This window comes from Salvelinus alpinus, chromosome 21, assembly GCF_045679555.1.
Source record: "Salvelinus alpinus chromosome 21, SLU_Salpinus.1, whole genome shotgun sequence".
NCBI classification, from domain to species: domain Eukaryota; kingdom Metazoa; phylum Chordata; class Actinopteri; order Salmoniformes; family Salmonidae; genus Salvelinus; species Salvelinus alpinus.
The window spans coordinates 30,649,263-30,676,209 of NC_092106.1; the positions used below are offsets into that span (position 1 = coordinate 30,649,263).

Below are 26,947 nucleotides of genomic sequence, written 5' to 3' on the forward strand. Positions count from 1 at the left end.
CACGCTGATCCTCAACACAGGGGCCACTCAGGCGTGCATGCTCAGCCCCCGCCTGTACTCCCTGTTCACTCATGACTGCACGGCCAGGCACGACTCCAACACCATCATTCAATTTGCCGATGACACAACAGTGGTAGGCCTGATCATCGACAACAACGAGACAGCCTATAGGGAGGAGGTCAGAGACCTGACCGTGTGGTGCCAGGATGACAACCTCTCCCTCAATGTGATCAAGACAAAGGAGATGGGCCAAAATTCACCCAACTTATTGTGGGAAGCTTGTGGAAGGCTGGCTACCTGAAACGTTTGACCCAAGTTAAACAATTTAAAGGCAATGCTACCAAATACTAATTGAGTGTATGTAAACTTCTGACCAACTGGGAATGTGATGAAAGAAATAAAAGCTGAAATAAATCATTCTCTCTACTATTATTCTGACATTTCACATTCTTAAAATAAAGTGGTGATCCTAACTGACCTAAAACAGGGCATTTTTACTGATTAAATGTCAGGAATTGTGAAAAACTGAGTTCAAATGTATTTGGCTAAGGTGTATGTAAACTTCCGACTTCAACTGTATATTTTTTTATTTTTCCTTTGGTACTTTAACTATTTGCACATCATTACAACACTGTATATAGACATAATATGACATTTGAAATGTCTTTATTATTTTAGAACTTGTGTAATGTTTACTGTTCATTTTTTATTGTTTATTTCACTTTTGTTTATTGTCCATTACATTCTAATTAGCATCATAAAATACATTCCTTTTCTTTCACACTATTGTTCTACCTCACTTTGGTTTGGCATGTTGTCAATGGAGTGAGTTGTGAGCATTATGGCCTGCAGCAGGGCTGATATGGTATGGTGTGTGGGAGCTTGGAGGGGGATGGGCTGTAGAAGCGTTGTCGTCATAGCGATTGGGAGAAATACCAGCATTCTTCATGCTCTTTCCCAGGACTCCTATCACATGGGAAGATCTGCAGTGGGTGGGATGGTTTGGCCTAATCTTACCGTATGATGACTTGTCAGATATAGGGTGCTGGTTCGAATCTCCGAGCCAACTAGGTGAAAGATCTGGCAATGTGCCCTTGAGCAAGGTACTTAACCCTGTTTTCTCCTTTAAGTGGCTTTGGATAAGAGTGTCTGCTAATTGTGCTCAATTATGTAAATGTAAATAAGTCAAAATAAATAATCAGCTAACTGCCTGAAAAAATTGCTTCTTATTTTCTAAATTAGTATGTCAACACTTCAGAACAAATAAGACAATGCAAGGACAGGACGGTAAACCCCATGTTGTGTTGATTCTACTGAAATTACTGGTGTGCCCCAGCAACAGGTGGTGTAAAACTACTGCAGCACTGCCCCCTTTTGGAGAAAACTAGATATTGCAACAACGTTTTTCAAAATAAAAACATGTATTTCCCAAGAAGAGTTACAAGAGAGAACCATATCTCTTAAATCTCTTAAACAGATCATTATTTTTTTCCAAGTTTTTTTTCTTCTCTTCAATTTACACAACAACCCCAAGTAAACCTACATAGACATTATGAACACTGCACAGTGAAATCATTAGGCTACTTCTTAAGAGGATTTCGTTACAGAAAATATATTTCAAGTGGGTTCCAGGTACGTTTCAATGCTCAGAACCGGATGGTTAGAGAGCAATTGTTCCATATGTCAAGCTAAACTTTACCAGTCTTTAACTTCTCCACGTATTTCCTATATGACGTAGAGGGATGGAAAGTCTACAGTTTTTTGCGTTTATTCCCCCTCTCATCATCTGTTCTGAGCGTCACAGTTCCTCTCCGAGTATCTGTATCTCGGCGGAGTCGTCGCTGTTGTCAGTAGAACTGCCCTTCAGGGTCTCGTCCGGTCCCTCCGCGGTCCCGCTGTCCGACTCCTCCTCGATCGCAAAGCGCACGTCGGCGGAGGAGCACAGTGAACTGACACTGGTTTGTTCAATGGAGAACAGGGCGCAGGCCAGAGGGGAGCCCAGGACCCTTCCTTCATTGACATCCTGGCTCCCCGCGGAGAAGGGAAGCGATACCTGGAAGGAGGTCATGGTAATGCTGTGCTTCTTTTTCAGCGCGCCCCATTCCCGCTGCTCCTCCTCGTGCACCAGGCGCGTAAAAACGTTCGACCTTCTCTTCTCCCGCCTTTTGGAGCGAACATAGCCCAGCATTATACCAACGAGGAAGACTCCATAGAAGGAGATTACTATGAAAATGTACACGTATGCGTTGCCATTGCTTTTGTCGGTTTGGGAAGCATCATTAGCGCTCTGCAGGGGAAGAACTTGGGGCGTTGTGAAGTTGTGTGACTTCTCCATCCTCAGTGGAGTTTATGAGGTGGAATGAAAAGTTTCCTGTAAAAATAGATACATTACAGAGGTTATGATATTGTTTCTTTACCCACACTTTTACGAATTATAGCCAAATTAAACTTTTATAAGACATAACTTAGTTAACAATGGCCTATTGTTACTAATGATACACTACTTATCCAACTTACCCAGCAACAGAACTGTGGAACATGTGAACCCAGCTGTGTGATCCGTGTCCTCGTGGGAGTGTGCGCCTATCGAATGTAACAGGATATCCAAGTGCATGGGAATATTTATATAGCGACCTTGGGACGTCACCAATCACGTGAGGGGACTGTAGTCGAGAGGCAAGTTTTGGCCCAATGTCAAATTTTGGAGTGGACACAAATTTCGGGGGGGACACTATTGTCTTGGATAGTGCTAAAGGGAAGGGTTTGGAAATGTTTGCCTCAAATTAGTAGGCAATGACAAATGCTTATTGGATAAATGAAGTTCAAAGAGTTCGTTCTTACAGCTCAAACAGAACTTTCTCACGCAGTCATCATCATCATCATAACCACCTAACGTGTGTCACCAATCACTGCTTTATTATGGGTCTAATTGTAATGGACATAATGGAGAACAGCCTAATTCCTCAATTTGCTCTCAAATAACGCAGGACAGCTCTGATAGACCAAACACAATCTTTATTTATTTCTTCATGTAATTAATTCCAAGGCAAATTACTAATAAATACAATTGATGCACTTATGTTACAAGGCAGATTCCCCAGACAAACAGGGAGGAGTTCCAAAACGGGTCTATATTATAAAGCTTCAATAGATTTAACATATTCCTTTTTCAGTGATCACTGCCCCTCATATACTGTGTGTACAGTATACAGGAAAACATCCGAAATGCATGTTAGTCTGGGTTACAGTAACACATACTGTCAAGAAACGATATATTTCATTACCGTGTACAGCATTGTTATTAAAAGATTTCCTATATGTAGTTATCCACTTGAAATCACAAGAAAAGGCAACAGGTGTCATGTGTGGAATGATGTTCTACAGAGCAATGTTTGTACCATTTAGGAAAGCTTGAGGCCATCTTTTGCTGTGGTGTATCACATTCAACAACATACAAGGAATGGCCTTTTCAAGTGTGAGAGCGCACACACACACACACACACACACACACACACACACACACACACACACACACACACACACACACACACACACACACACACACACACACACACACACACACACACACACACACACACAAATAAATGCTGAAGCTGTGCTCTTAACTAAAATCTTTAAATTCTCAACTGTTGTACGGAAGTGTTTTGTGTGCATCTCTTCTTGCCGTTGGCCAAGTAATCCCACCTTAGTTTGGTCCAAATGTTATATTATCATATAGCCTACTGTTTACTCCAAGCATGGCAGTGGTTCTAGAACGACAGCTCTTACATTAGTGAATGTGTGGTTCACGTAAGTGCACACCTATAACAGAGTACAAATATGTTTTCTACCACTGAAAGAAAATGGTATTCACCAATCTACATATTTCTTACAAACATTATGAGTTTATGACAAGAGTATTATTAATTGGCATTATCATAAATAATAACAATTGTATTAATGACAGAAATGGCAAGGGAAAGTTCTGAAATACATACACTACATGGCCAAAAGTATGTTGTCACCCCTTCAAATGAGTGTATTCGGCTATTTCAGCCACATATATATATAAAATTATAAAATTGAGCACACCGCCATGCAATCTCCATAGACAAACATTGACAGTAGAATGGCCCAGCTCAGTGATTTTCAACGTGGCACCGTGATAGGGATGCCACCTTTCCAACAAGTCAGTTCATCAAATATCTGGTCTGCTTGAGTTGCCAATGGTGGAGGAGGAATAATGGTCTGGGGCTGTTTTTCATGGTTCGGGCTAGGCCCCTTAGTTCTAGTGAAGGGAAATCTTAACGCTACAGCATACAATGCCATTCTAGACAATTCTGTGGTTCCAATTTTGTGGCAACAGTTTGGGGAAGGCCCTTTCCTGTTTCAGCGTGACAATCCCCCCGTGCACAAGGCGAGGTCCATACAGAAATGGTTTGTCAAGAATGGTGTGGAAGAACTTGACTGGCCTGCACAGAGCCCTGACCTCAACCCCATTGAACACCATTGTGGTGAATTGGAATGCCGACTGTGAGCCAGGCCTAATCGCCCAATATCAGTTCCGACCTCAGTAATGCTCTTGTGGCTGAATGGAAGCAAGTCCCCGCAGCAATGTTCCAACATCTAGTGGAAAGCCTTCCCAGAAGAATGGAGGCTGTTATAGCAGCAAAGAGGGGACCAACTCCATATTAATGCCCATGATTTTGGAATGAGATGTTCGACGAGCAGGTGTCCACATACATTTGTCCATGTCGTGTATATTCACCTCGAAAGTTTTTTTTTCTAGGTGCAGAGACTCAACATTTCCCTGCCCTAGCAACAACACACATTTCCCCTTGGGCACAATAAAGTAATTATCTTAGTCTCTCTGAACCTTCTGTTGACTTTGTGCCAGTAGGATCAGATGGGCAGATGGGAATTTAATATAAATCACAGTGCTAAAGCCTCACTAAGCAGGAGAAACAGGATCAACAAAACAGAACAACCACAACAAAAAGAAACGACGACAGCTAGTTGCAGGCAATAAGACTAGTCTCCGGGCAGAATTAGGTTCTGAAATAAACCAGAGAATAAGCAATGGAAAAACCTGGCTTCAGGAACAGGGCTGAGAATTAGCCAACGAGGAGCCCTGGATTTGGAACTTGTAGACAGAATCAGCCAATGAGGACTCGAGACTAATGTGGACAGAATCACAGAATTAAAGGAGAAAAACGAATAATTAAACAACAGCTATTAATTGCAATGTTAATGGTACTTACACTCTACAGGCTCTCATGGCTTAGCATTCCTGACACCCTCAGACAGAAGGGAATTGGTGTTAAAACAATGTTTTCCAACCAACCTGAGCTTGTGCTTCAATAACGGTCAACAACACTCACTAGTCATTTAGCAGACGATTTTATCCAGAGCGACTTACAGTAGTGAGTGCATACATTTTCATTGGTACTGGTCCCCCGTTGGAATCAAACCCACAACCCAGGCATATGCCATGCTGTACCAACTGAGCCACACGGGACCACTACCAGACATGAGCTCAACAGGCAACGGAAAATGTGCTGTTTCTCCTCCAGTTCTTGTCCTTGTCGCACGCACGCACACGCACACACACACACACAGAGAGAGAGAGATCAACAGGCAACATGACCTTATCTGTCCTGTCTCATAACTCACATCTGGAGGAAAACCATCTCCAAAGAGGGCAAGAAGTGGAATGAACATGGAGATATTAGGGTGTTCCAACAACACCCTTTACTTACTCTCTCCTAACTAATCCTTCTCTCTAACAGTCTTCAGGGCTTATTTATTGTCTATTGATTTGAATTTTTAAGCAAAGCCATTTCATCAAATGTAGGAACAGTAGAAATGTTGCAACACAGCCTCCTCTCTTTGATATCGCTATTTCTCTCCCTCTATCTTTCTCAATCTGTTTCTCTATCTATTTCTCTCCCTCTATCTTTCTCAATCTATTTCTCTCCCTCTATCTTTCTCAATCTGTTTCTCTATCTATTTCTCTCCCTCTATCTTTCTCAATCTGTTTCTCTATCTATTTCTCTCCCTCTATCTTTCTCAATCTGTTTCTCTATCTATTTCTCTCTCTCTATCTTTCTCAATCTGTTTCTCTATATATTTCTCTCCCTCTATCTTTCTCAATCTGTTTCGCTATCTATTTCTCTCCCTCTATCTTTCTCAATCTGTTTCGCTATCTATTTCTCTCCCTCTATCTTTCTCAATCGGTTTCTCTATCTATTTCTCTCCCTCTATCTTTCTCAATCTGTTTCGCTATCTATTTCTCTCCCTCTATCTTTCTCAATCTGTTTCTCTATCTATTTCTCTCCCTCTATCTTTCTCAATCGGTTTCTCTATCTATTTCTCTCCCTCTATCTTTCTCAATCTGTTTCTCTATCTATTTCTCTCCCTCTATCTCTTTCTCTGTCAATCTTTTTTGGTCTCATTAGAACAAAGTAGATTCAAGTAAATTGAGTGCTTCTGGGGGCTCGTCCGGGATGGGGGTCTGGTGGGGATAGGAGGATGGAGCTAAAAGCTCGGAGGCTTGAGGCAGATGCTGGATCTGTGCTTGGAGAGGTTCTGGTCTGGTCTGGTCCTACTTCCCGCCGTACATTCTCTCGATGTCGTCCTGGTACTTACTCTTCAGCTGCTGGCGTTTGAGCTTGAAGGCGTCGGTCACTAGGCCCGTCTCGGGGGTCCAGGGGTCGGGGCTCAGACGGATCTTACGGGGGATCTCAAACCGCTCCAGCTGGGCTGCACAGGCAGACAAGAAGAAGAAATGCATCACAACTCCAGTCAGAGGTGGAACCGAAGAAATCACCAAAAGGAATGGATGACAAAAGTAGAGCTTCAAATGGACTTTAATGTGTATCTACTACTACCACTTCCATCTACTGCATAACCGTCCTCTCCTCTCTCTCCAAGGTGTGATGACCTTTGACCTCTCACCTGATAGGGCAGCCTCAGTGATGACCTGCAAGACCACCCCCTCCATGGCAGCATTGTTACACAGCTCCTCCCACGAGCCCCGGATACAATACTGCTCCGCTAGCGACAGCAGATGCTTCTGATTGGGCACCACAAAGCCAATCACGTACATCTCTTCACTGAAGAGAGATAACGGTTAAGAAGACACCACCATGTCTCAGTTTTTTTACATAGACTGATTCATACACACACACACCTGTTGGCGTAGGCACAGATGTTGTCTATAAGGGGGCAGTTCTTCAGCATGGCCTCCACCTTCCCCAGAGACACATACTCTCCTGCCTGGAGCTTAACCAGGTCCTTCTTACGATCTGTAGACACAGGGACACACTGTCACACTCTATGTGTGTGTGTGTGTGGGGGGGGGGAGGACTGGAGGAGAAAAAGCACATTTTCCATTGCACAGCAAATCTTTACAGACAGATATAGACAACAGAGAGCATTAGGATTTCTGTCAGTCTAAAGTAAACACGACTCAAGAGGAATTCTCAGAAGTGAGGTGGAATTGAGAAATAGTTGTTCTTGGGAGCTGTCCTGCTAGACTGATAGATGAACGTAGGGGCATAGGTTATTTAGAAGGGTTTCAGTGGTTTTGGCATGACGTTGATGCGGTGTGCTGACGTAGGTGGTATCAGGGATGGTTTTTACATGGTACTGTATATGGACATCAGAGGAGGCTGGTGGGAGGAGCTAGAGGAGGACGGGCTTATTATAATGGCTGAAATGGAATCAATGGAATGGTGCCAAACACATCAAACACAATGTGTTTGACTCCGTTGCATTGATTCCATTCCAGCATTTAAATGAGCCCGTCCTCCTCTAGCTCCTCCCACCAGCCTCCTTTGATGGACATGCCCAAAAGTAAATGTTTATCTTAGCAAATACGAACTTGGGTGCATAACCATGGTGAAAGGGAACACTTTGGAATAGAGTAGATGTCTCTTTATTCAGAAACCGAGAATGAGGACATTCAGTTAGAGGTGTTAGCCCTGCACCTCACCAATGATCTTGAGGCATCCATCAGGATGGACCTCTCCTATGTCTCCCGTACAGAACCAGCGCTGGCCGTTGTCGTCCACAAAGAAGTCCTGGTTCTTGGCCTCATTCTTGTAGTAACCCATGGTAACGTTGGGCCCGCCAATTAGGATCTCACCTTGTGGGTTGGGCGTGTCTGTGCTGTGGTAGCCACCTGGAGGACAGAGCAGGGGAGGAAATAAAGACAAATAGACATCAGCAGAGTAGACGGACACAGAAATATAGAGAGTAGATTGTACTGTTAATACAGAGGAAACACAGAGTGGATAAAATACAGACAGCATGTCCTATTTCTGGGGTCCAAACTAGGACAGAATAAACTAGATTAGATAAGACGATTAGCACAGAATAGACCATGTACAGTCGCTTCAGAAAGTATTCACACCTTTGACTTATTCCACATTTTGTTGTGTTACAGCTTGAATTTGGATTTAAATGGATAAAATAGACGTTGTGTCTCTGGCCTACACACAATACCCCATAATGTCAAAGTGGAGAGTTTTTTTGACATTTTTACAAATGAATTAAAAATGAAAAGCTGAAATGTCTTGAGTCAATAAGTATTCAACCCCTTTGTTATGGCAATCCTAAATAAGTTACGGAGTAAAAATGTGCATAACAAGTCACATAATAAGTTGCACGGACTCTCTGTGTGCAATAATAGTGTTTAACATGATTTTTGAAAGACTACCTCTGTATGCATTCGGTTTGCAAAAAGGCACTTAAGTAATAATGTGGCAAAGACATTATGTTTGGGGCAAATCCAACACAACACAACACTGAGTACCACTATTCATATTTTCAAGCATGGTGGTGGCTGCATCATGTTATGGGTATGCTTGTCATTGGCAAGGACTAGGGAGTTTTTTAGGATAAAAATAAATGGAATAGCGCTAAGCACAGGCAAAATCCTAGAGGAAAACCTGGTTCAGTCTGCTTTCCAACAGACACTGGGAGAGAAATTCACATTTTAGCAGGACAATAACATAAAACACAAGGCCAAATATACAGTGGGGAGAACAAGTATTTGATACACTGACAATTTTGCAGGTTTTCCTACTTACAAAGCATGTAGAGGTCTGTAATTTTTATCATAGGTACACTTCAACTGTGAGAGAAGGAATCTAAAACAAAAATCCAGAAAATCACATTGTATGATTTTTAAGTAATTCATTTGCATTTTATTGCATGACATAAGTATTTGATACATCAGAAAAGCAGAACTGAATATTTGGTACAGAAACCTTAGTTTGCAATTACAGAGATCATACGTTTCCTGTAGTTCTTGACCAGGTTTGCACACACTGCAGCAGGGATTTTGGCCCACTCCTCCATACAGACCTTCTCCAGATCCTTCAGGTTTCGGGGCTGTCGCTGGGCAATACGGACTTTCGGCTCCCTCCAAAGATTTTCTATTGGGTTCAGGTCTGGAGACTGGCTAGGCCACTCCAGGACCTTGAGATGCTTCTTACGGAGCCACTCCTTAGTTGCCCTGGCTGTGTGTTTCGGGTCGTTGTCATGCTGGAAGACCCAGCCACGACCCATCTTCAATGCTCTTACTGAGGGAAGGAGGTTGTTGGTCAAGATCTCGCGATACATGGCCCCATCCATCCTCCCCTCAATACGGTGCAGTCGTCCTGTCCCCTTTGCAGAAAAGCATCCCCAAAGAATGATGTTTCCACCTCCATGCTTCACGGTTGGGATGGTGTTCTTGGGGTTGTACTCATCCTTCTATTCCTCCAAACACGGCGAGTGGAGTTTAGAGCAAAAAGCTCTATTTTTGTCTCATCAGACCACATGACCTTCTCCCATTCCTCCTCTGGATCATCCAGATGGTCATTGGCAAACTTCAGACGGGCCTGGACATGCGCTGGCTTGAGCAGGGGGACCTTGCGTGCGCTGCAGGATTTTAATCCATGACGGCGTAGTGTGTTACTAATGGTTTTCTTTGAGACTGTGGTCCCAGCTCTCTTCAGGTCATTGACCAGCTCCTGCCGTGTAGTTCTGGGCTGATCCCTCACATTCCTCATGATCATTGATGCCCCACGAGGTGAGATCTTGCATGGAGCCCCAGACCGAGGGTGATTGACCGTCATCTTGAACTTCTTCCATTTTCTAATAATTGTGCCAACAGTTGTTGCCTTCTCACCAAGCTGCTTGGCTATTGTCCTGTAGCCCATCCCAGCCTTGTACAGGTCTACAATTTATCCCTGATGTCCTTACACAGCTCTCTGGTCTTGGTCATTGTGGAGAGGTTGGAGTCTGTTTGATTGAGTGTGTGGACAGGTGTCTTTTATACAGGTAACGAGTTCAAACAGGTGCAGTTAATACAGGTAATGAGTGGAGAACAGGAGGGCTTCTTAAAGAAAAACTAACAGGTCTGTGAGAGCCGGAATTCTTACTGGTTGGTAGGTGATCAAATACTTATGTCATGCAATAAAATGCAAATTAATTACTTAAAAATCATACAATGTGATTTTCTGGATTTTTGTTTTAGATTCCGTCTCTCACAGTTGAAGTGTACCTATGATAAAAATGACAGACCTCTACATGCTTTGTAAGTAGGAAAACCTGCAAAATCGGCAGTGTATCAAATACTTGTTCTCCCCACTGTACACTGGAGTTGCTTACCAAGACAACATTGAATGTTCCTGAGTGGCCTATTTACAGTTTTGACTTAAATCTATGGCAAGACTTGAAAATGGCTGTCTAGCAATTATCAACAATCACATTTTTAAAAGAATAATGTGCAAATATTGTACAATCCAGGTGTACACAGTTCTTAGAGACTTACGCAGAAAGGTGATTCTAACATGTATTGACTCAGGGGTTTGAATATCTATGTAATCAAATTTCCACTTTGACATTAGAGTATTTTGCATAGATTGTTGACAAAAAAATGACAAATGCATTTGAATCCCACCTTGTAAGTGAAGGGGTGTGAATACTTTCTGAAGGCACTGTATGATGGAACACTGTACAGAGGAAAGAGTTCTGTTCTGAATGGCTTCCTTACAAGGTCATGATGGTGCAGTTGAAATATGAAAGAGGGATTTTTCCCCTAAAACGCTGTCCATCTCTCACACTGACTAGGGCGTGTGTGTAAATAATGTGGGATGGATCGGTAAACTATATGACATTGTTTTCATAAGTGTGTGTGTGTGTGTGTGTGTGTGTGTGGGGGGGTGTGTGTGTGTGGGTTTGTGTGGGTGTGTGTGTGGATAAAGAGACCCAGGGGTCTTCCTCCCTGTCTTTCTGTGTCACTCACCCTCCACCCAATCCTTGAGCTTGATTTCAGAACAAACGAGCGGACCTCCAACTCGCCCTGTGCTGTAGTCCCACACTGGAAAGCAGACACACGCACACGCACACACATCGTCATCCCAAACTGCAGTGACTGACCACTGTATAATACACAGTGGCACTGTGATGCTGAATGTTCCACATCTGTTACCGTGGTAACCTAACCAAACCATAGTAGCCCTGCCAGGGCCCTGCTCTCTCTCCTATCTCTAAGGGATGACAACACAGAACTAATAGTTATGTTGGGCAATGGATCACTGCTGACTGCAGTTTTTTACTGCATTGGGGAGAAATAATGGATATTTCCATGATTTTCAGAACTCTGCTCTCCAATTTACTCTCTCTCCTAACCAATCCCTCTGTATCTAATACAGTCTCTCCTCCCCCCTACCCTATCCCTCTGTATCTACTACAGTCTCTCCTCCCTCCTACCCCATCCCTCTGTATCCACTACAGTCTCTCCTCCCTCCTACCCTATCCCTCTGTATCTACTACAGTCTCTCCTCCCTCCTACCCCATCCCTCTGTATCCACTACAGTCTCTCCTCCCCCCTACCCTATCCCTCTGTATCTACTACAGTCTCTCCTCCCTCCTACCCTATCCCTCTGTATCCACTACAGTCTCTCCTCCCCCCTACCCTATCCCTCTGTATCCACTACAGTCTCTCCTCCCCCCTACCCTATCCCTCTGTATCTACTACAGTCTCTCCTCTCCCCTAACCCATCCCTCTGTATCTACTACAGTCTCTCCTCCCCCCTACCCTATCCCTCTGTATCTACTACAGTCTCTCCTCCCTCCTACCCCATCCCTCTGTATCCACTACAGTCTCTCCTCCCTCCTACCCCATCCCTCTGTATCTACTATAGTCTCTCCTCCCTCCTACCCAATCCCTCTGTATCCACTACAGTCTCTCCTCCCTCCTACCCCATCCCTCTGTATCTACTACAGTCTCTCCTCCCTCCTACCCCATCCCTCTGTATCTACTACAGTCTCTCCTCCACCCTACCCCATCCCTCTGTATCTACTACAGTCTCTCCTCCCTCCTACCCCATCCCTCTGTATCTACTACAGTCTCTCCTCCCCCCTACCCTATCCCTCTGTATCTACTACAGTCTCTCCTCCCTCCTACCCCATCCCTCTATATCCACTGCAGTCTCTCCTCCATCCTACCCTATCCCATCCCTCTGTATCTACTACAGTCTCTCCTCCATCCTACCCTATCCCATCCCTCTGTATCCACTACAGTCTCTCCTCCCCCTACCATATCCCTCTGTATCTTCTACAGTCTCTCCTCCCCCCTACCCCATCCCTCTGTATCTACTACAGTCTCTCCTCCCCCCTACCCTATCCCTCTGTATCTACTACAGTCTCTCCTCCCTCCTACCCCATCCCTCTATATCCACTGCAGTCTCTCCTCCATCCTACCCTATCCCATCCCTCTGTATCTACTACAGTCTCTCCTCCATCCTACCCTATCCCATCCCTCTGTATCCACTACAGTCTCTCCTCCCTCCTACCCCATCCCTCTGTATCCACTGCAGTCTCTCCTTCATCCTACCCTATCCCATCCCTCTGTATCTACTGCAGTCTCTCCTCCATCCTACCCTATCCCATCCCTCTGTATCTACTACAGTCTCTCCTCCCTCCTACCCCATCCCTCTGTATCCACTGCAGTCTCTCCTCCATCCTACCCTATCCCATCCCTCTGTATTCACTACAGTCTCTCCTCCCCAATCCCAATCCCTCTGTATCTACTATAGTCTCTCCTCCCTCCTACCCCATCCCTCTGTATCCACTGCAGTCTCTCCTCCCTCCTACCGCATCCATCAGTATCCACTACAGTCTCTCCTCCCCCCTACCCTATCCAATCCCTCTGTATCTACTACAGTCTCTCCTCCCTCCTACCCCATCCCTCTGTATCCACTACATTCTCTCCTCCCTCCTACCCCATCCATCTGTGTCCACTACAGTCTCTCCTCCCCCCTACCCTATCCAATCCCTCTGTATCTACTACAGTCTCTCCTCCCCCCCTACCCTATCCAATCCCTCTGTATCTACTACAGTGTCTCCTCCCTCCTACCCCATCCCTCTGTATCCACTGCAGTCTCTCCTCCATCCTACCCTATCCCATCCCTCTGTATCCACTACAGTCTCTCCTCCCCCCTACCCAATCCCTCTGTATCTACTATAGTCTCTCCTCCCTCCTACCCTATCCCTCTGTATCCACTGCAGTCTCTCCTCCCTCCTACCGCATCCATCAGTATCCACTACAGTCTCTCCTCCCCCCTACCCTATCCAATCCCTCTGTATCTACTACAGTCTCTCCTCCCTCCTACCCCATCCCTCTGTATCCACTACAGTCTCTCCTCCCTCCTACCCCATCCCTCTGTGTCCACTACAGTCTCTCCTCCCCCCTACCCTATCCAATCCCTCTGTATCTACTACAGTCTCTCCTCCCCCCTACACTATCCAATCCCTCTGTATCTACTACAGTCTCTCCTCCCCCCTACCCCATCCCTCTGTATCCACTACAGTCTCTCCTCCCCCCTACCCTATCCCTCTGTATCTACTACAGTCTCTCCTCCCTCCTACCCCATCCCTCTGTATCCACTACAGTCTCTCCTCCCTCCTACCCTATCCATCTGTATCTACTACAGTCTCTCCTCCCCCCTACCACATCCCTCTGTATCTACTACAGTCTCTCCCCCCTCCTACCCCATCCCTCTGTATCCACTACAGTCTCTCCTCCCTCCTAACCCATCCCTCTGTATCTACTACAGTCTCTCCTCCCCCCTACCCCATCCCTCTGTATCCACTACAGTCTCTCCTCCCTCCTACCCCATCCCCCTGTATCCACTACAGTCTCTCCACCCTCCTACCCCATCCCTCTGTATCCACTGCAGTCTCTCCTCCATCCTACCCTATCCCATCCCTCTGTATCTACTACAGTCTCTCCTCCCCCTACCCCATCTCTCTGTATCCACTACAGTCTCTCCTCCCTCCTACCCCATCCCCCTGTATCCACTACAGTCTCTCCTCCCTCCAATCCCATCAACTCTGTATCTACTACAGTCTCTCCTCCCCCCTACCCCATCCCTCTGTATCCACTACAGTCTCTCCTTCCTCCTACCATATCCCATCCCTCTGTATCTACTACAGTCTCTCCTCCCCCTACCCCATCCCTCTGTGTCCACTACAGTCTCTCCTCCCTCCTACCCCATCCCTCTGTATCCACTACAGTCTCTCCTCCCTCCTACCCCATCCCTCTGTATCCACTGCAGTCTCTCCTTCATCCTACCCCATCCCTCTTTGTCCACTACAGTCTCTCCTCCCTCCTACCCCATCCCTCTGTATCCACTACAGTCTCTCCTCCCTCCTACCCCATCCCTCTGTATCCACTACAGTCTCTCCTCCCTCCTACCCCATCCCTCTGTGTCCACTACAGTCTCTCCTCCCCCCTACCCTATCCAATCCCTCTGTATCTACTACAGTCTCTCCTCCCCCCTACCCTATCCAATCCCTCTGTATCTACTACAGTCTCTCCTCCCCCCTACCCCATCCCTCTGTATCTACTACAGTCTCTCCTCCCCCCTACCCCATCCCTCTGTATCCACTACAGTCTCTCCTCCCCCATACCCTATCCCTCTGTATCTACTACAGTCTCTCCACCCTCCTACCCCATCCCTCTGTATCCACTACAGTCTCTCCTCCCTCCTACCCTATCCCTCTGTATCTACTACAGTCTCTCCTCCCCCCTACCACATCCCTCTGTATCTACTACAGTCTCTCCCCCCTCCTACCCCATCCCTCTGTATCCACTACAGTCTCTCCTCCCTCCTACCCCATCCCTCTGTATCCACTGGAGTCTCTCCTCCATCCTACCCCATCCCTCTGTGTCCACTACAGTCTCTCCTCCCTCCTACCCCATCCCTCTGTATCCACTACAGTCTCTCCTTCCCCCTACCCTATCCAATCCCGCCTGATCTACTACAGTCTCTCCTTCATCCTACCCCACCCCTCTGTGTTCACTACAGTCTCTCCTCCCTCCTACCCCATCCCTCTGTATCCACTACAGTCTCTCCTTCCCCCTACCCTATCCAATCCCGCTGTATCTACTACAGTCTCTCCTTCATCCTACCCCATCCCTCTGTGTTCACTACAGTCTCTCCTCCCTCCTACCCCATCCCTCTGTGTTCACTACAGTCTCTCCTCCCTCCTACCCCATCCCTCTGTATCCACTACAGTCTCTCCTCCCCCCTACCCCATCCCTCTGTGTCCACTACAGTCTCTCCTACCTCCTACCCCATCCCTCTGTGTCCACTACAGTCTCTCCTCCCTCCTACCCCATCCCTCTGTATCTACTACAGTCTCTCCTCCCTCCTACCCCATCCCTCTGTGTCCACTACAGTCTCTCCTCCCTCCTACCCCATCCCTCTGTATCCACTACAGTCTCTCCTTCCCCCTACCCTATCCAATCCCGCTGTATCTACTACAGTCTCTCCTCCCTCCTACCCCATCCCTCTGTATCCACAACATTCTCTCCTCCATCCTACCCCATCCCTCTGTGTCCACTACAGTCTCTCCTCCCCCCTACCCTATCAAATCCCTCTGTATCTACTACAGTCTCTCCTCCCCCCTACCCCATCCCTCTGTGTCCACTACAGTCTCTCCTCCCCCCTACCCTATCCAATCCCTCTGTATCTACTACAGTCTCTCCTCCCTCCTACCCCATCCCTCTGTATCCACTACAGTCTCTCCTCCCTCCTATCCCATCCCTCTGTATCCACTACAGTCTCTCCTCCCTCCTACCCCATCCCTCTGTGTCCACTACAGTCTCTCCTTCATCCTACCCCATCCCTCTGTGTTCACTACAGTCTCTCCTCCCTCCTACCCCATCCCTCTGTGTTCACTACAGTCTCTCCTCCCTCCTACCCCATCCCTCTGTATCCACTACAGTCTCTCCTCCCTCCTACCCCATCCCTCTGTGTCCACTACAGTCTCTCCTACCTCCTACCCCATCCCTCTGTGTCCACTACAGTCTCTCCTCCCTCCTACCCCATCCCTCTGTATCTACTACAGTCTCTCCTCCCTCCTACCCCATCCCTCTGTGTCCACTACAGTCTCTCCTCCCTCCTACCCCATCCCTCTGTATCCACTACAGTCTCTCCTTCCCCCTACCCTATCCAATCCCGCTGTATCTACTACAGTCTCTCCTCCCTCCTACCCCATCCCTCTGTATCCACAACATTCTCTCCTCCATCCTACCCCATCCCTCTGTGTCCACTACAGTCTCTCCTCCCCCCTACCGTATCAAATCCCTCTGTATCTACTACAGTCTCTCCTCCCCCCTACCCCATCCCTCTGTATCCACTACAGTCTCTCCTCCCCCCTACCCTATCCAATCCCTCTGTATCTACTACAGTCTCTCCTCCCCCCTACCCCATCCCTCTGTATCTACTACAGTCTCTCCTCCCCCCTACCCCATCCTCTGTATCCACTACAGTCTCTCCTCCCTCCTACCCTATCCCTCTGTATCTACTACAGTCTCTCCTCCCTCCTACCCCATCCCTCTGTATCCACTACAGTCTCTCCTCCCTCCTACCCTATCCCTCTGTATCTACTACAGTCTCTCCTCCCCCTACCACATCCCTCTGTATCTACTACAGTCTCTCCTCCCTCCTACCCCATCCCTCTGTATCCACTACAGTCTCTCCTCCCTCCTACCCTATCCCTCTGTATCTACTACAGTCTCTCCTCCCCCTACCACATCCCTCTGTATCTACTACAGTCTCTCCCCCCTCCTACCCTATCCCTCTGTATCCACTACAGTCTCTCCTCCCTCCTACCCCATCCCTCTGTATCCACTACAGTGTCTCCACCCTCCTACCCCATCCATCTGTATCCACTGCAGTCTCTCCTCCATCCTACCCTATCCCATCCCTCTGTATCTACTACAGTCTCTCCTCCCCCTACCCCATCTCTCTGTATCCACTGCAGTCTCTCCTCCATCCTACCCCATCCCTCTGTGTCCACTACAGTCTCTCCTCCCTCCTACCCCATCCCTCTGTATCCACTACAGTCTCTCCTCCCTCCTACCCCATCCCTCTGTATCCACTACAGTCTCTCCTCCCTCCTATCCCATCCCTCTGTATCTACTACAGTCTCTCCTCCCTCCTACCCCATCCCTCTGTATCCACTACAGTCTCTCCTCCCTCCTACCCCATCCCTCTGTATCCACTACAGTCTCTCCTCCCTCCTACCCCATCCCTCTGTATCCACTACAGTCTCTCCTCCCTCCTATCCCATCCCTCTGTATCCACTACAGTCTCTCCTCCCTCCTACCCCATCCCTCTGTGTCCACTACAGTCTCTCCTCCCTCCTACCCCATCCCTCTGTATCCACTACAGTCTCTCCTTCCCCCTACCCTATCCAATCCCGCTGTATCTACTACAGTCTCTCCTTCATCCTACCCCATCCCTCTGTGTTCACTACAGTCTCTCCTCCCTCCTACCCCATCCCTCTGTATCCACTACAGTCTCTCCTTCCCCCTACCCTATCCAATCCCGCTGTATCTACTACAGTCTCTCCTTCATCCTACCCCATCCCTCGGTGTTCACTACAGTCTCTCCTCCCTCCTACCCCATCCCTCTGTGTTCACTACAGTCTCTCCTCCCTCCTACCCCATCCCTCTGTATCCACTACAGTCTCTCCTCCCTCCTACCCCATCCCTCTGTGTCCACTACAGTCTCTCCTCCCTCCTACCCCATCCCTCTGTGTCCACTACAGTCTCTCCTCCCTCCTACCCCATCCCTCTGTATCTACTACAGTCTCTCCTCCCTCCTACCCCATCCCTCTGTGTCCACTACAGTCTCTCCTCCCTCCTACCCCATCCCTCTGTATCCACTACAGTCTCTCCTTCCCCCTACCCTATCCAATCCCGCTGTATCTACTACAGTCTCTCCTCCCTCCTACCCCATCCCTCTGTATCCACAACATTCTCTCCTCCATCCTACCCCATCCCTCTGTGTCCACTACAGTCTCTCCTCCCCCCTACCCTATCAAATCCCTCTGTATCTACTACAGTCTCTCCTCCCCCCTACCCCATCCCTCTGTGTCCACTACAGTCTCTCCTCCCCCCTACCCTATCCAATCCCTCTGTATCTACTACAGTCTCTCCTCCCCCCTACCCCATCCCTCTGTATCTACTACAGTCTCTCCTCCCCCCTACCCCATCCTCTGTATCCACTACAGTCTCTCCTCCCTCCTACCCTATCCCTCTGTATCTACTACAGTCTCTCCTCCCTCCTACCCCATCCCTCTGTATCTACTACAGTCTCTCCTCCCTCCTACCCCATCCCTCTGTATCCACTACAGTCTCTCCTCCCTCCTACCCTATCCCTCTGTATCTACTACAGTCTCTCCTCCCCCCTACCACATCCCTCTGTATCTACTACAGTATCTCCCCCCTCCTACCCCATCCCTCTGTATCCACTACAGTCTCTCCTCCCTCCTACCCCATCCCTCTGTATCCACTACAGTCTCTCCACCCTCCTACCCCATCCATCTGTATCCACTGCAGTCTCTCCTCCATCCTACCCTATCCCATCCCTCTGTATCTACTACAGTCTCTCCTCCCCCTACCCCATCTCTCTGTATCCACTGCAGTCTCTCCTCCATCCTACCCCATCCCTCTGTGTCCACTACAGTCTCTCCTCCCTCCTACCCCATCCCTCTGTATCCACTACAGTCTCTCCTCCCTCCTACCCCATCCCTCTGTATCCACTACAGTCTCTCCTCCCTCCTATCCCATCCCTCTGTATCTACTACAGTCTCTCCTCCCCCCTACCACATCCCTCTGTATCTACTACAGTCTCTCCTCCCTCCTACCCCATCCCTCTGTATCCACTACAGTCTCTCCTCCCTCCTACCCCATCCCTCTGTATCCACTACAGTCTCTCCTCCCTCCTACCCCATCCCTCTGTATCCACTACAGTCTCTCCTCCCTCCTATCCCATCCCTCTGTATCCACTACAGTCTCTCCTCCCTCCTACCCCATCCCTCTGTATCCACTGCAGTCTCTCCTCCATCCTACCCTATCCCATCCCTCTGTATCTACTACAGTCTCTCCTCCCCCTACCCCATCCCTCTGTGTCCACTACAGTCTCTCCTCCCTCCTACCCCATCCCTCTGTATCCACTACAGTCTCTCCTCCCTCCTACCCCATCCCTCTGTATCCACTGCAGTCTCTCCTTCATCCTACCCCATCCCTCTGTGTCCACTACAGTCTCTCCTCCCTCCTACCCCATCCCTCTGTATCCACTACAGTCTCTCCTCCCTCCTACCCCATCCCTCTGTGTCCACTACAGTCTCTCCTCCCTCCTACCCCATCCCTCTGTATCCACTACAGTCTCTCCTCCCCCCTACCCCATCCCTCTGTATCTACTACAGTCTCTCCTCCCCCTACCCCATCTCTCTGTATCTACTACAGTCTCTCCTCCCTCCTACCCCATCCCTCTGTATCCACTACAGTCTCTCCTCCCTCCTACCCCATCCCTCTGTATCCACTACAGTCTCTCCTCCCTCCTACCCCATCCCTCTGTATCCACTACAGTCTCTCCTCCCTCCTATCCCATCCCTCTGTATCTACTACAGTCTCTCCTCCCCCCTACCACATCCCTCTGTATCTACTACAGTCTCTCCTCCCTCCTACCCCATCCCTCTGTATCCACTACAGTCTCTCCTCCCTCCTACCCCATCCCTCTGTATCCACTACAGTCTCTCCTCCCTCCTACCCCATCCCTCTGTATCCACTACAGTCTCTCCTCCCTCCTATCCCATCCCTCTGTATCCACTACAGTCTCTCCTCCCTCCTACCCCATCCCTCTGTATCCACTGCAGTCTCTCCTCCATCCTACCCTATCCCATCCCTCTGTATCTACTACAGTCTCTCCTCCCCCTACCCCATCCCTCTGTGTCCACTACAGTCTCTCCTCCCTCCTACCCCATCCCTCTGTATCCACTACAGTCTCTCCTCCCTCCTACCCCATCCCTCTGTATCCACTGCAGTCTCTCCTTCATCCTACCCCATCCCTCTGTGTCCACTACAGTCTCTCCTCCCTCCTACCCCATCCCTCTGTATCCACTACAGTCTCTCCTCCCTCCTACCCCATCCCTCTGTGTCCACTACAGTCTCTCCTCCCTCCTACCCCATCCCTCTGTATCCACTACAGTCTCTCCTCCCCCCTACCCCATCCCTCTGTATCTACTACAGTCTCTCCTCCCCCTACCCCATCTCTCTGTATCTACTACAGTCTCTCCTCCCTCCTACCCCATCCCTCTGTATCCACTACAGTCTCTCCTCCCTCCTATCCCATCCCTCTGTATCCACTACAGTCTATCCTCCCTCCTACCCCATCCCTCTGTATCCACTACAGTCTCTCCTCCATCCTATCCCATCCCTCTGTATCTACTACAGTCTCTCCTCCCCCCTACCACATCCCTCTGTATCTACTACAGTCTCTCCTCCCTCCTACCCCATCCCTCTGTATCCACTACAGTCTCTCCTCCCTCCTACCCCATCCCTCTGTATCCACTACAGTCTCTCCTCCCTCCTACCCCATCCCTCTGTATCCACTACAGTCTCTCCTCCCTCCTATCCCATCCCTCTGTATCCACTACAGTCTCTCCTCCCTCCTACCCCATCCCTCTGTATCCACTGCAGTCTCTCCTCCATCCTACCCTATCCCATCCCTCTGTATCTACTACAGTCTCTCCTCCCCCTACCCCATCCCTCTGTGTCCACTACAGTCTCTCCTCCCTCCTACCCCATCCCTCTGTATCCACTACAGTCTCTCCTCCCTCCTACCCCATCCCTCTGTATCCACTGCAGTCTCTCCTTCATCCTACCCCATCCCTCTGTGTCCACTACAGTCTCTCCTCCCTCCTACCCCATCCCTCTGTATCCACTACAGTCTCTCCTCCCTCCTACCCCATCCCTCTGTGTCCACTACAGTCTCTCCTCCCTCCTACCCCATCCCTCTGTATCCACTACAGTCTCTCCTCCCCCCTACCCCATCCCTCTGTATCTACTACAGTCTCTCCTCCCCCTACCCCATCTCTCTGTATCTACTACAGTCTCTCCTCCCTCCTACCCCATCCCTCTGTATCCACTACAGTCTCTCCTCCCTCCTATCCCATCCCTCTGTATCCACTACAGTCTCTCCTCCCTCCTACCCCATCCCTCTGTATCCACTACAGTCTCTCCTCCATCCTATCCCATCCCTCTGTATCTACTACAGTCTCTCCTCCCCCCTACCACATCCCTCTGTATCTACTACAGTCTCTCCTCCCTCCTACCCCATCCCTCTGTATCCACTACAGTCTCTCCTCCCTCCTACCCCATCCCTCTGTATCCACTACAGTCTCTCCTCCCTCCTACCCCATCCCTCTGTATCCACTACAGTCTCTCCTCCCTCCTATCCCATCCCTCTGTATCCACTACAGTCTCTCCTCCCTCCTACCCCATCCCTCTGTATCCACTGCAGTCTCTCCTCCATCCTACCCTATCCCATCCCTCTGTATCTACTACAGTCTCTCCTCCCCCTACCCCATCCCTCTGTGTCCACTACAGTCTCTCCTCCCTCCTACCCCATCCCTCTGTATCCACTACAGTCTCTCCTCCCTCCTACCCCATCCCTCTGTATCCACTGCAGTCTCTCCTTCATCCTACCCCATCCCTCTGTGTCCACTACAGTCTCTCCTCCCTCCTACCCCATCCCTCTGTATCCACTACAGTCTCTCCTCCCTCCTACCCCATCCCTCTGTGTCCACTACAGTCTCTCCTCCCTCCTACCCCATCCCTCTGTATCCACTACAGTCTCTCCTCCCCCCTACCCCATCCCTCTGTATCTACTACAGTCTCTCCTCCCCCTACCCCATCTCTCTGTATCTACTACAGTCTCTCCTCCATCCTACCCCATCCCTCTGTATCTACTACAGTCTCTCCTCCCCCTACCCCATCCCTCTGTATCTACCACAGTTTCTCCTCCCTCCTACCCCAAATCTCTGTATCTACTACAGTCTCTCCTCCCTCCTACCCCATCCCTCTGTATCCACTACAGTCTCTCCTCCCCCCTACCCCATCCCTCTGTATCTACTACAGTCTCTCCTCCCTCCTACCCCATCCTTCTGTATCTACTACAGTCTCTCCTCCCCCTACCCCATCCCTCTGTATCTACTACAGTCTCTCCTCCCTCCTACCCCATCCCTCTGTATCTACTACAGTCTCTCCTCCCTCCTACCCCATCCCTCTGTATCTACTACAGTCTCTCCTCCCTCCTACCCCATCCCTCTGTATCTACTACAGTCTCTCCTCCCTCCTACCCCATCCCTCTGTATCTACTACAGTCTCTCCTCCCTCCTACCCCATCCCCCTGTATCCACTACAGTCTCTCCTCCCTCCTACCCCATCCCTCTGTATCTACTACAGTCTCTCCTCCCTCCTACCCCATCCCTCTGTATCTACTACAGTCTCTCCTCCCTCCTACCCCATCCCTCTGTATCTACTACAGTCTCTCCTCCCTCCTACCCCATCCCTCTGTGTCCACTAGTCTCTCCTCCCTCCTACCCCATCCCTCTGTATCCACTACATTCACTCTCTCTTACTCTCACTGATGGTTCCAGCCCCGCAGGTCTCGGTGAGGCCGTAGCCCTGGCCCACGGGGCAACAGAAGCACACGTTCATGAAGCGCTGGGTGGCGGCAGAGAGGGGCGCCCCGCCCGACAGCAGCACCCTGGTCTTCCCCCCCAGGAGGGACCGAACCTTCTTAAACACCAGGCTGGAGGGGAAATTCATGTTTACACTTCCTGGATCAACTGTTTTTCATTATGTTATTTGTTTTTGGATTCGGTTTTGTGTGTGTAATCGATATTATGTGTATATGTAAGGACGTGTGTGTGTGTGTGTGTGTGTGTGTGTGTGTGTGTGTGTGTGTGTGTGTGTGTGTGTGTGTGTGTGTGTGTGTGTGTGTGTGTGTGTGTGTGTGTGTGTGTGTGTGTGTGTGTGTGTGTGTGTGTGTGTGTGTGTGTACTGTAGTAGACTGACGTACTTGTCACACAGTGGCGTGCTGCGTCCCTGGGAGAGCTGCTCCAGCTTGTAGTTATAGGCCAGAGTGAACAGAGTCCTCTGAGCACTGCTCATCTCCTCCACCTTGGTCATCACATTCTTATAGATACGATCCATAATCTCCTGTAGCACACAGAGAGAGAGAGAGAGAGAGAGAGAGAGAGAGAGAGAGAGAGAGAGAGAGAGAGAGAGAGAGAGAGAGAGAGAGAGAGAGAGAGAGAGAGAGAGAGAGAAAAGAGGGGAGGAATTGAGAGATGGTGAGCAGAGACACATAAAGAGAGAAATAAAGAGGGGGAGTTGAGTTGGATGTATAAGAGAGGGTAGAAAATAGGGGGAGATGGAGAATTAGAGACAGGAACAGAAAGAGGAGGGGAAATAAGAAGAGGGTGGTGGGTGTTCGGGTCAATCAGTTCTGGATCTGTCTGTATGTGGCCAAAGCACATTGCTTTACATTGTGTCTGTCTACAGTCTTAATATGGGGCTTTGGTCCCAGGCGCAGACAGCAGATCCCTGACACCTCTCTGTCAGGAGGTCCAGTTCTGAGGAGCTTTGTGAGCACAGAGATAACACATGGAGGGAGTGACATCAGCCAGTGTCTCTTCTCTATCTGCCCAGCAGAGACTCCGTGTCCTGGGCATGAAAACAAGACCAAGTCCCATACCAACCATTTCAATATTAGAGGTCTAAATTCAATAAATTCTGTAAAGATGCTCACAGATTCAGCAACTAGTAAAGCAATCAGAATCTAATGTGGTGTATTGGGGAACAATCTGGTCAATACATATTCAGTGTTACAGTAAACAATAGAATGGGAATGCCCAACTCTCCTGTGGGCATGGAAAACAGTGCCCTCATCACTCCCAGAGAGATTGATATAGAGAGAAGGAGAGGAACCACTAAGTCATTCAGTTGTCCAGTTAGTTGTTCTCGGATCTCAGATTACACTCTGCAGGAGATGATGGGAGTGATGCTATAATGTCTTAAAGATGGTACCATGTCCGTGTGTGTGTGTATGTGTGTGTGTGTGGACGTCTTTAACTATTCTTGTGGGGACTTAGTAAACAAACAAAAATTTGACCAACTGGAGACATTTTGTTAGTCCCCACAAGGTCAAATGCTATTTCTAGGGGTTAGGGTTAAGGTTAGAATTAGTGTTAGGGTTAGAATTACGTTAAGTGTTAGGAGCTAGGGTTAGGGTTAGGAGCTAGGGTTAGGAGCTAGGGTTAGGTTTAGGTTTAAGGTTAGGTTTTTGGGTTAATGTTAAGGTAAGAGTACGGGTTAAGGTTAGGTTTAGGGGTCAGGGAAAATAGGATTTTGAATGGGACTGAATTGTGTGTCCCCACAAGGTTAGCTGTACACGACCGTGTGTGTATGTATGTGTGTGTGTGTGTGTGTGTGTGTGTGTGTGTGTGTGTGTGTGTGTGTGTGTGTGTGTGTGTGTGTGTGTGTGTGTGTGTGTGTGTGTGTGTGTGTGTGTGTGTGTGTGTGTGTGTGTGTGTGTGTGTGTGTGTGTGTGTGTGTGTGTGTGTGTGTGTGTGTGTGTGTGTGACTTAGCACTGTCTGTTTCTTATTGACATGGTGACTGTAGGGAGAGTTTGTCCAACCCCACTAAAACCCAGAACACTTCGTTATTAAATTAATCAGTGAGTTCCAAAACTGGGCTCCAAGTTTTAATGGAGCAAAGGGCACAAACAACAAACAATAAAAACCAGCTGGTGGGTGTGAGAGTCTGTGTTTGTGTGCATGTTAGATAAAGTAGTGAGAGAGGAAGTTGATGTGGGACACATGCAGCCTGGTGTCACAGAGGAAACTACACACTGTGAGCGGTGTGTGTGTGTGTGTGTGAGTGAGTGTGTGTTTGTCTATGATGGAGAAAACCACACAGGGCTTTCTCACGTTCTGTTTACAGCTGTGAATGGTTCCAGACATTGGGGCACTCTGACCTGTGTCCCCTGACTCCTAGGGTCCTCATGGGGGAACACACAGATGAAGAGATGCATGGGGTCTCACAGAAAGAGAGAGAGAGACAGACAGAGAGAGAGAAATAAATAAATAAATAGAGAGAGAGACAGACAGACAGACAGAGAGAGAGACAAAGAGAGAATTAAAGACAGAGACAGAGTGAGAGAGACAGAAAGAGAGACAAAGAGACAGACAGAGAGAGAGAGAGAGAGAGAGAGAGAGAGAGAGAGAGAGAGAGAGAGAGAGAGAGAGAGAGAGAGAGAGAGAGAGAGCTAAAGAGAGAGAGAGCAGGAAGCTATACTTCATCAAAGAAATTGGAAATACAGACATTGTCATCCTACAAGAAACATGGTATAGAGGAGATGGACCCACTGGTTTCCCTCTAGGTTACAGAGAGCTGGTAGTCCCATCCACCAAACTACCAGGTGTAAAACAGGGAAGAGACTCAGGGGGTATGCTAATTTGTTATAGAGCAGACCTAACCCACTCTATTAAATTAGTCAAAACAGGAACATTTTACATCTGGCTAGAAATGAATAAGGAAATGTCCTCATGTGTGCTACCTATATTAAATTCAATTCAAGGGGCTTTATTGGCATGGGAAACATATGTTAACATTGCCAAAGCAAGTGAAGTAGATAATAAACAAAAGTGAAATAAACAATAAAAATGAACAGTAAACATTACACTCACACAAGTTCCAAAAGAATAAAGACATTACAAATGTCATATTATGTATATATACAGTGTTGTAAAGATGTACACATGGTTAAAGTACAAAAGGGGAAACAAATAAGAATAAATATGGGTTGTATTTACAATGGTGTTTGTTCTTCACTGGTTGACCTTTTCTTGTGGCAACAGGTCACAAATCTTGCTGCTGTGATGGCACACTGTGGTATTTCACCCAGTAGATATGGGAGTTTATCAAAATCGGGGTGGTTTTCAAATTCTTTGTGGATCTGTGTAATCTGAGGGAAATATGTCTCTCTAATATGGTCATACATTGGGCAGGAGGTTAGGAAGTGCAGCTCAGTTTCCACCTCATTTTGTGGGCAGTGTGCACATAGCCTGTCTTCTCTTGAGAGCCAGGTCTGCCTACGGCGGCCTTTCTCAATAGCAAGGCTATGCTCACTGAGTCTGTACATAGTCAAAGCTTTCCTTAAGTTTGGGTCAGTCACAGTGGTCAGGTATTCTGCCACTGTGTACTCTCTGTTTAGGGCCAAATAGCATTCTAGTTTGCTCTGTTTTTTTGTTAATTCTTCCCAATGTGTCAAGTAATTATCTTTTTGTTTTCTCATGATTTGGTTGGGTCTAACTGTGTTGCTGTCCTGGGGCTCTGTGGGGTCTGTTTGTGTTTGTGAACAGAGCCCCAGGACCAGCTTGGCTGAGTGGACTCTTCTCCAGGTTAATCTCTCTGTAGGTGATGGCTTTGTTATGGAAGGTTTGGGAATTGCTTCATTTTAGGTGGTTGTAGAATTTAACGGCTCTTTTCTGGATTTTGATAATTAGCGGGTATCGACCTAA

At 48.1% G+C, this 26,947-nt stretch overlaps 2 protein-coding genes across 2 annotated transcripts in view; both read right to left on the bottom strand.

Annotated features, from left to right (window-relative positions):
* Positions 1-640: 640 nt before the first annotated feature.
* LOC139548223 (potassium voltage-gated channel subfamily E member 4-like) lies at positions 641-2,595 on the bottom strand. The gene is made up of 2 exons (XM_071357753.1): positions 2,518-2,595; positions 641-2,371 (listed from the first exon to the last, which is right to left on the bottom strand). Exon 2 carries the CDS (start codon positions 2,333-2,335, stop codon positions 1,799-1,801), a length of 537 nt encoding a protein of 178 aa, XP_071213854.1. The 5' UTR covers positions 2,336-2,371; positions 2,518-2,595; the 3' UTR covers positions 641-1,798.
* Positions 2,596-2,998: 403 nt separating this feature from the next.
* Positions 2,999-26,947, bottom strand: part of LOC139548224 (fatty acid CoA ligase Acsl3-like) — a 50,218-nt gene continuing 26,269 nt past the window's right edge. Inside the window, exons 9-15 of the mRNA XM_071357755.1 lie at positions 23,442-23,581; positions 22,999-23,171; positions 11,300-11,374; positions 7,997-8,185; positions 7,193-7,307; positions 6,958-7,115; positions 2,999-6,762 (exon numbers count right to left, since the gene is read on the bottom strand). Coding sequence (XP_071213856.1) covers positions 6,605-6,762; positions 6,958-7,115; positions 7,193-7,307; positions 7,997-8,185; positions 11,300-11,374; positions 22,999-23,171; positions 23,442-23,581 — 1,008 coding nt within the window. The 3' untranslated portion in view covers positions 2,999-6,604. The remainder of the gene's footprint in view (positions 6,763-6,957; positions 7,116-7,192; positions 7,308-7,996; positions 8,186-11,299; positions 11,375-22,998; positions 23,172-23,441; positions 23,582-26,947) is intronic.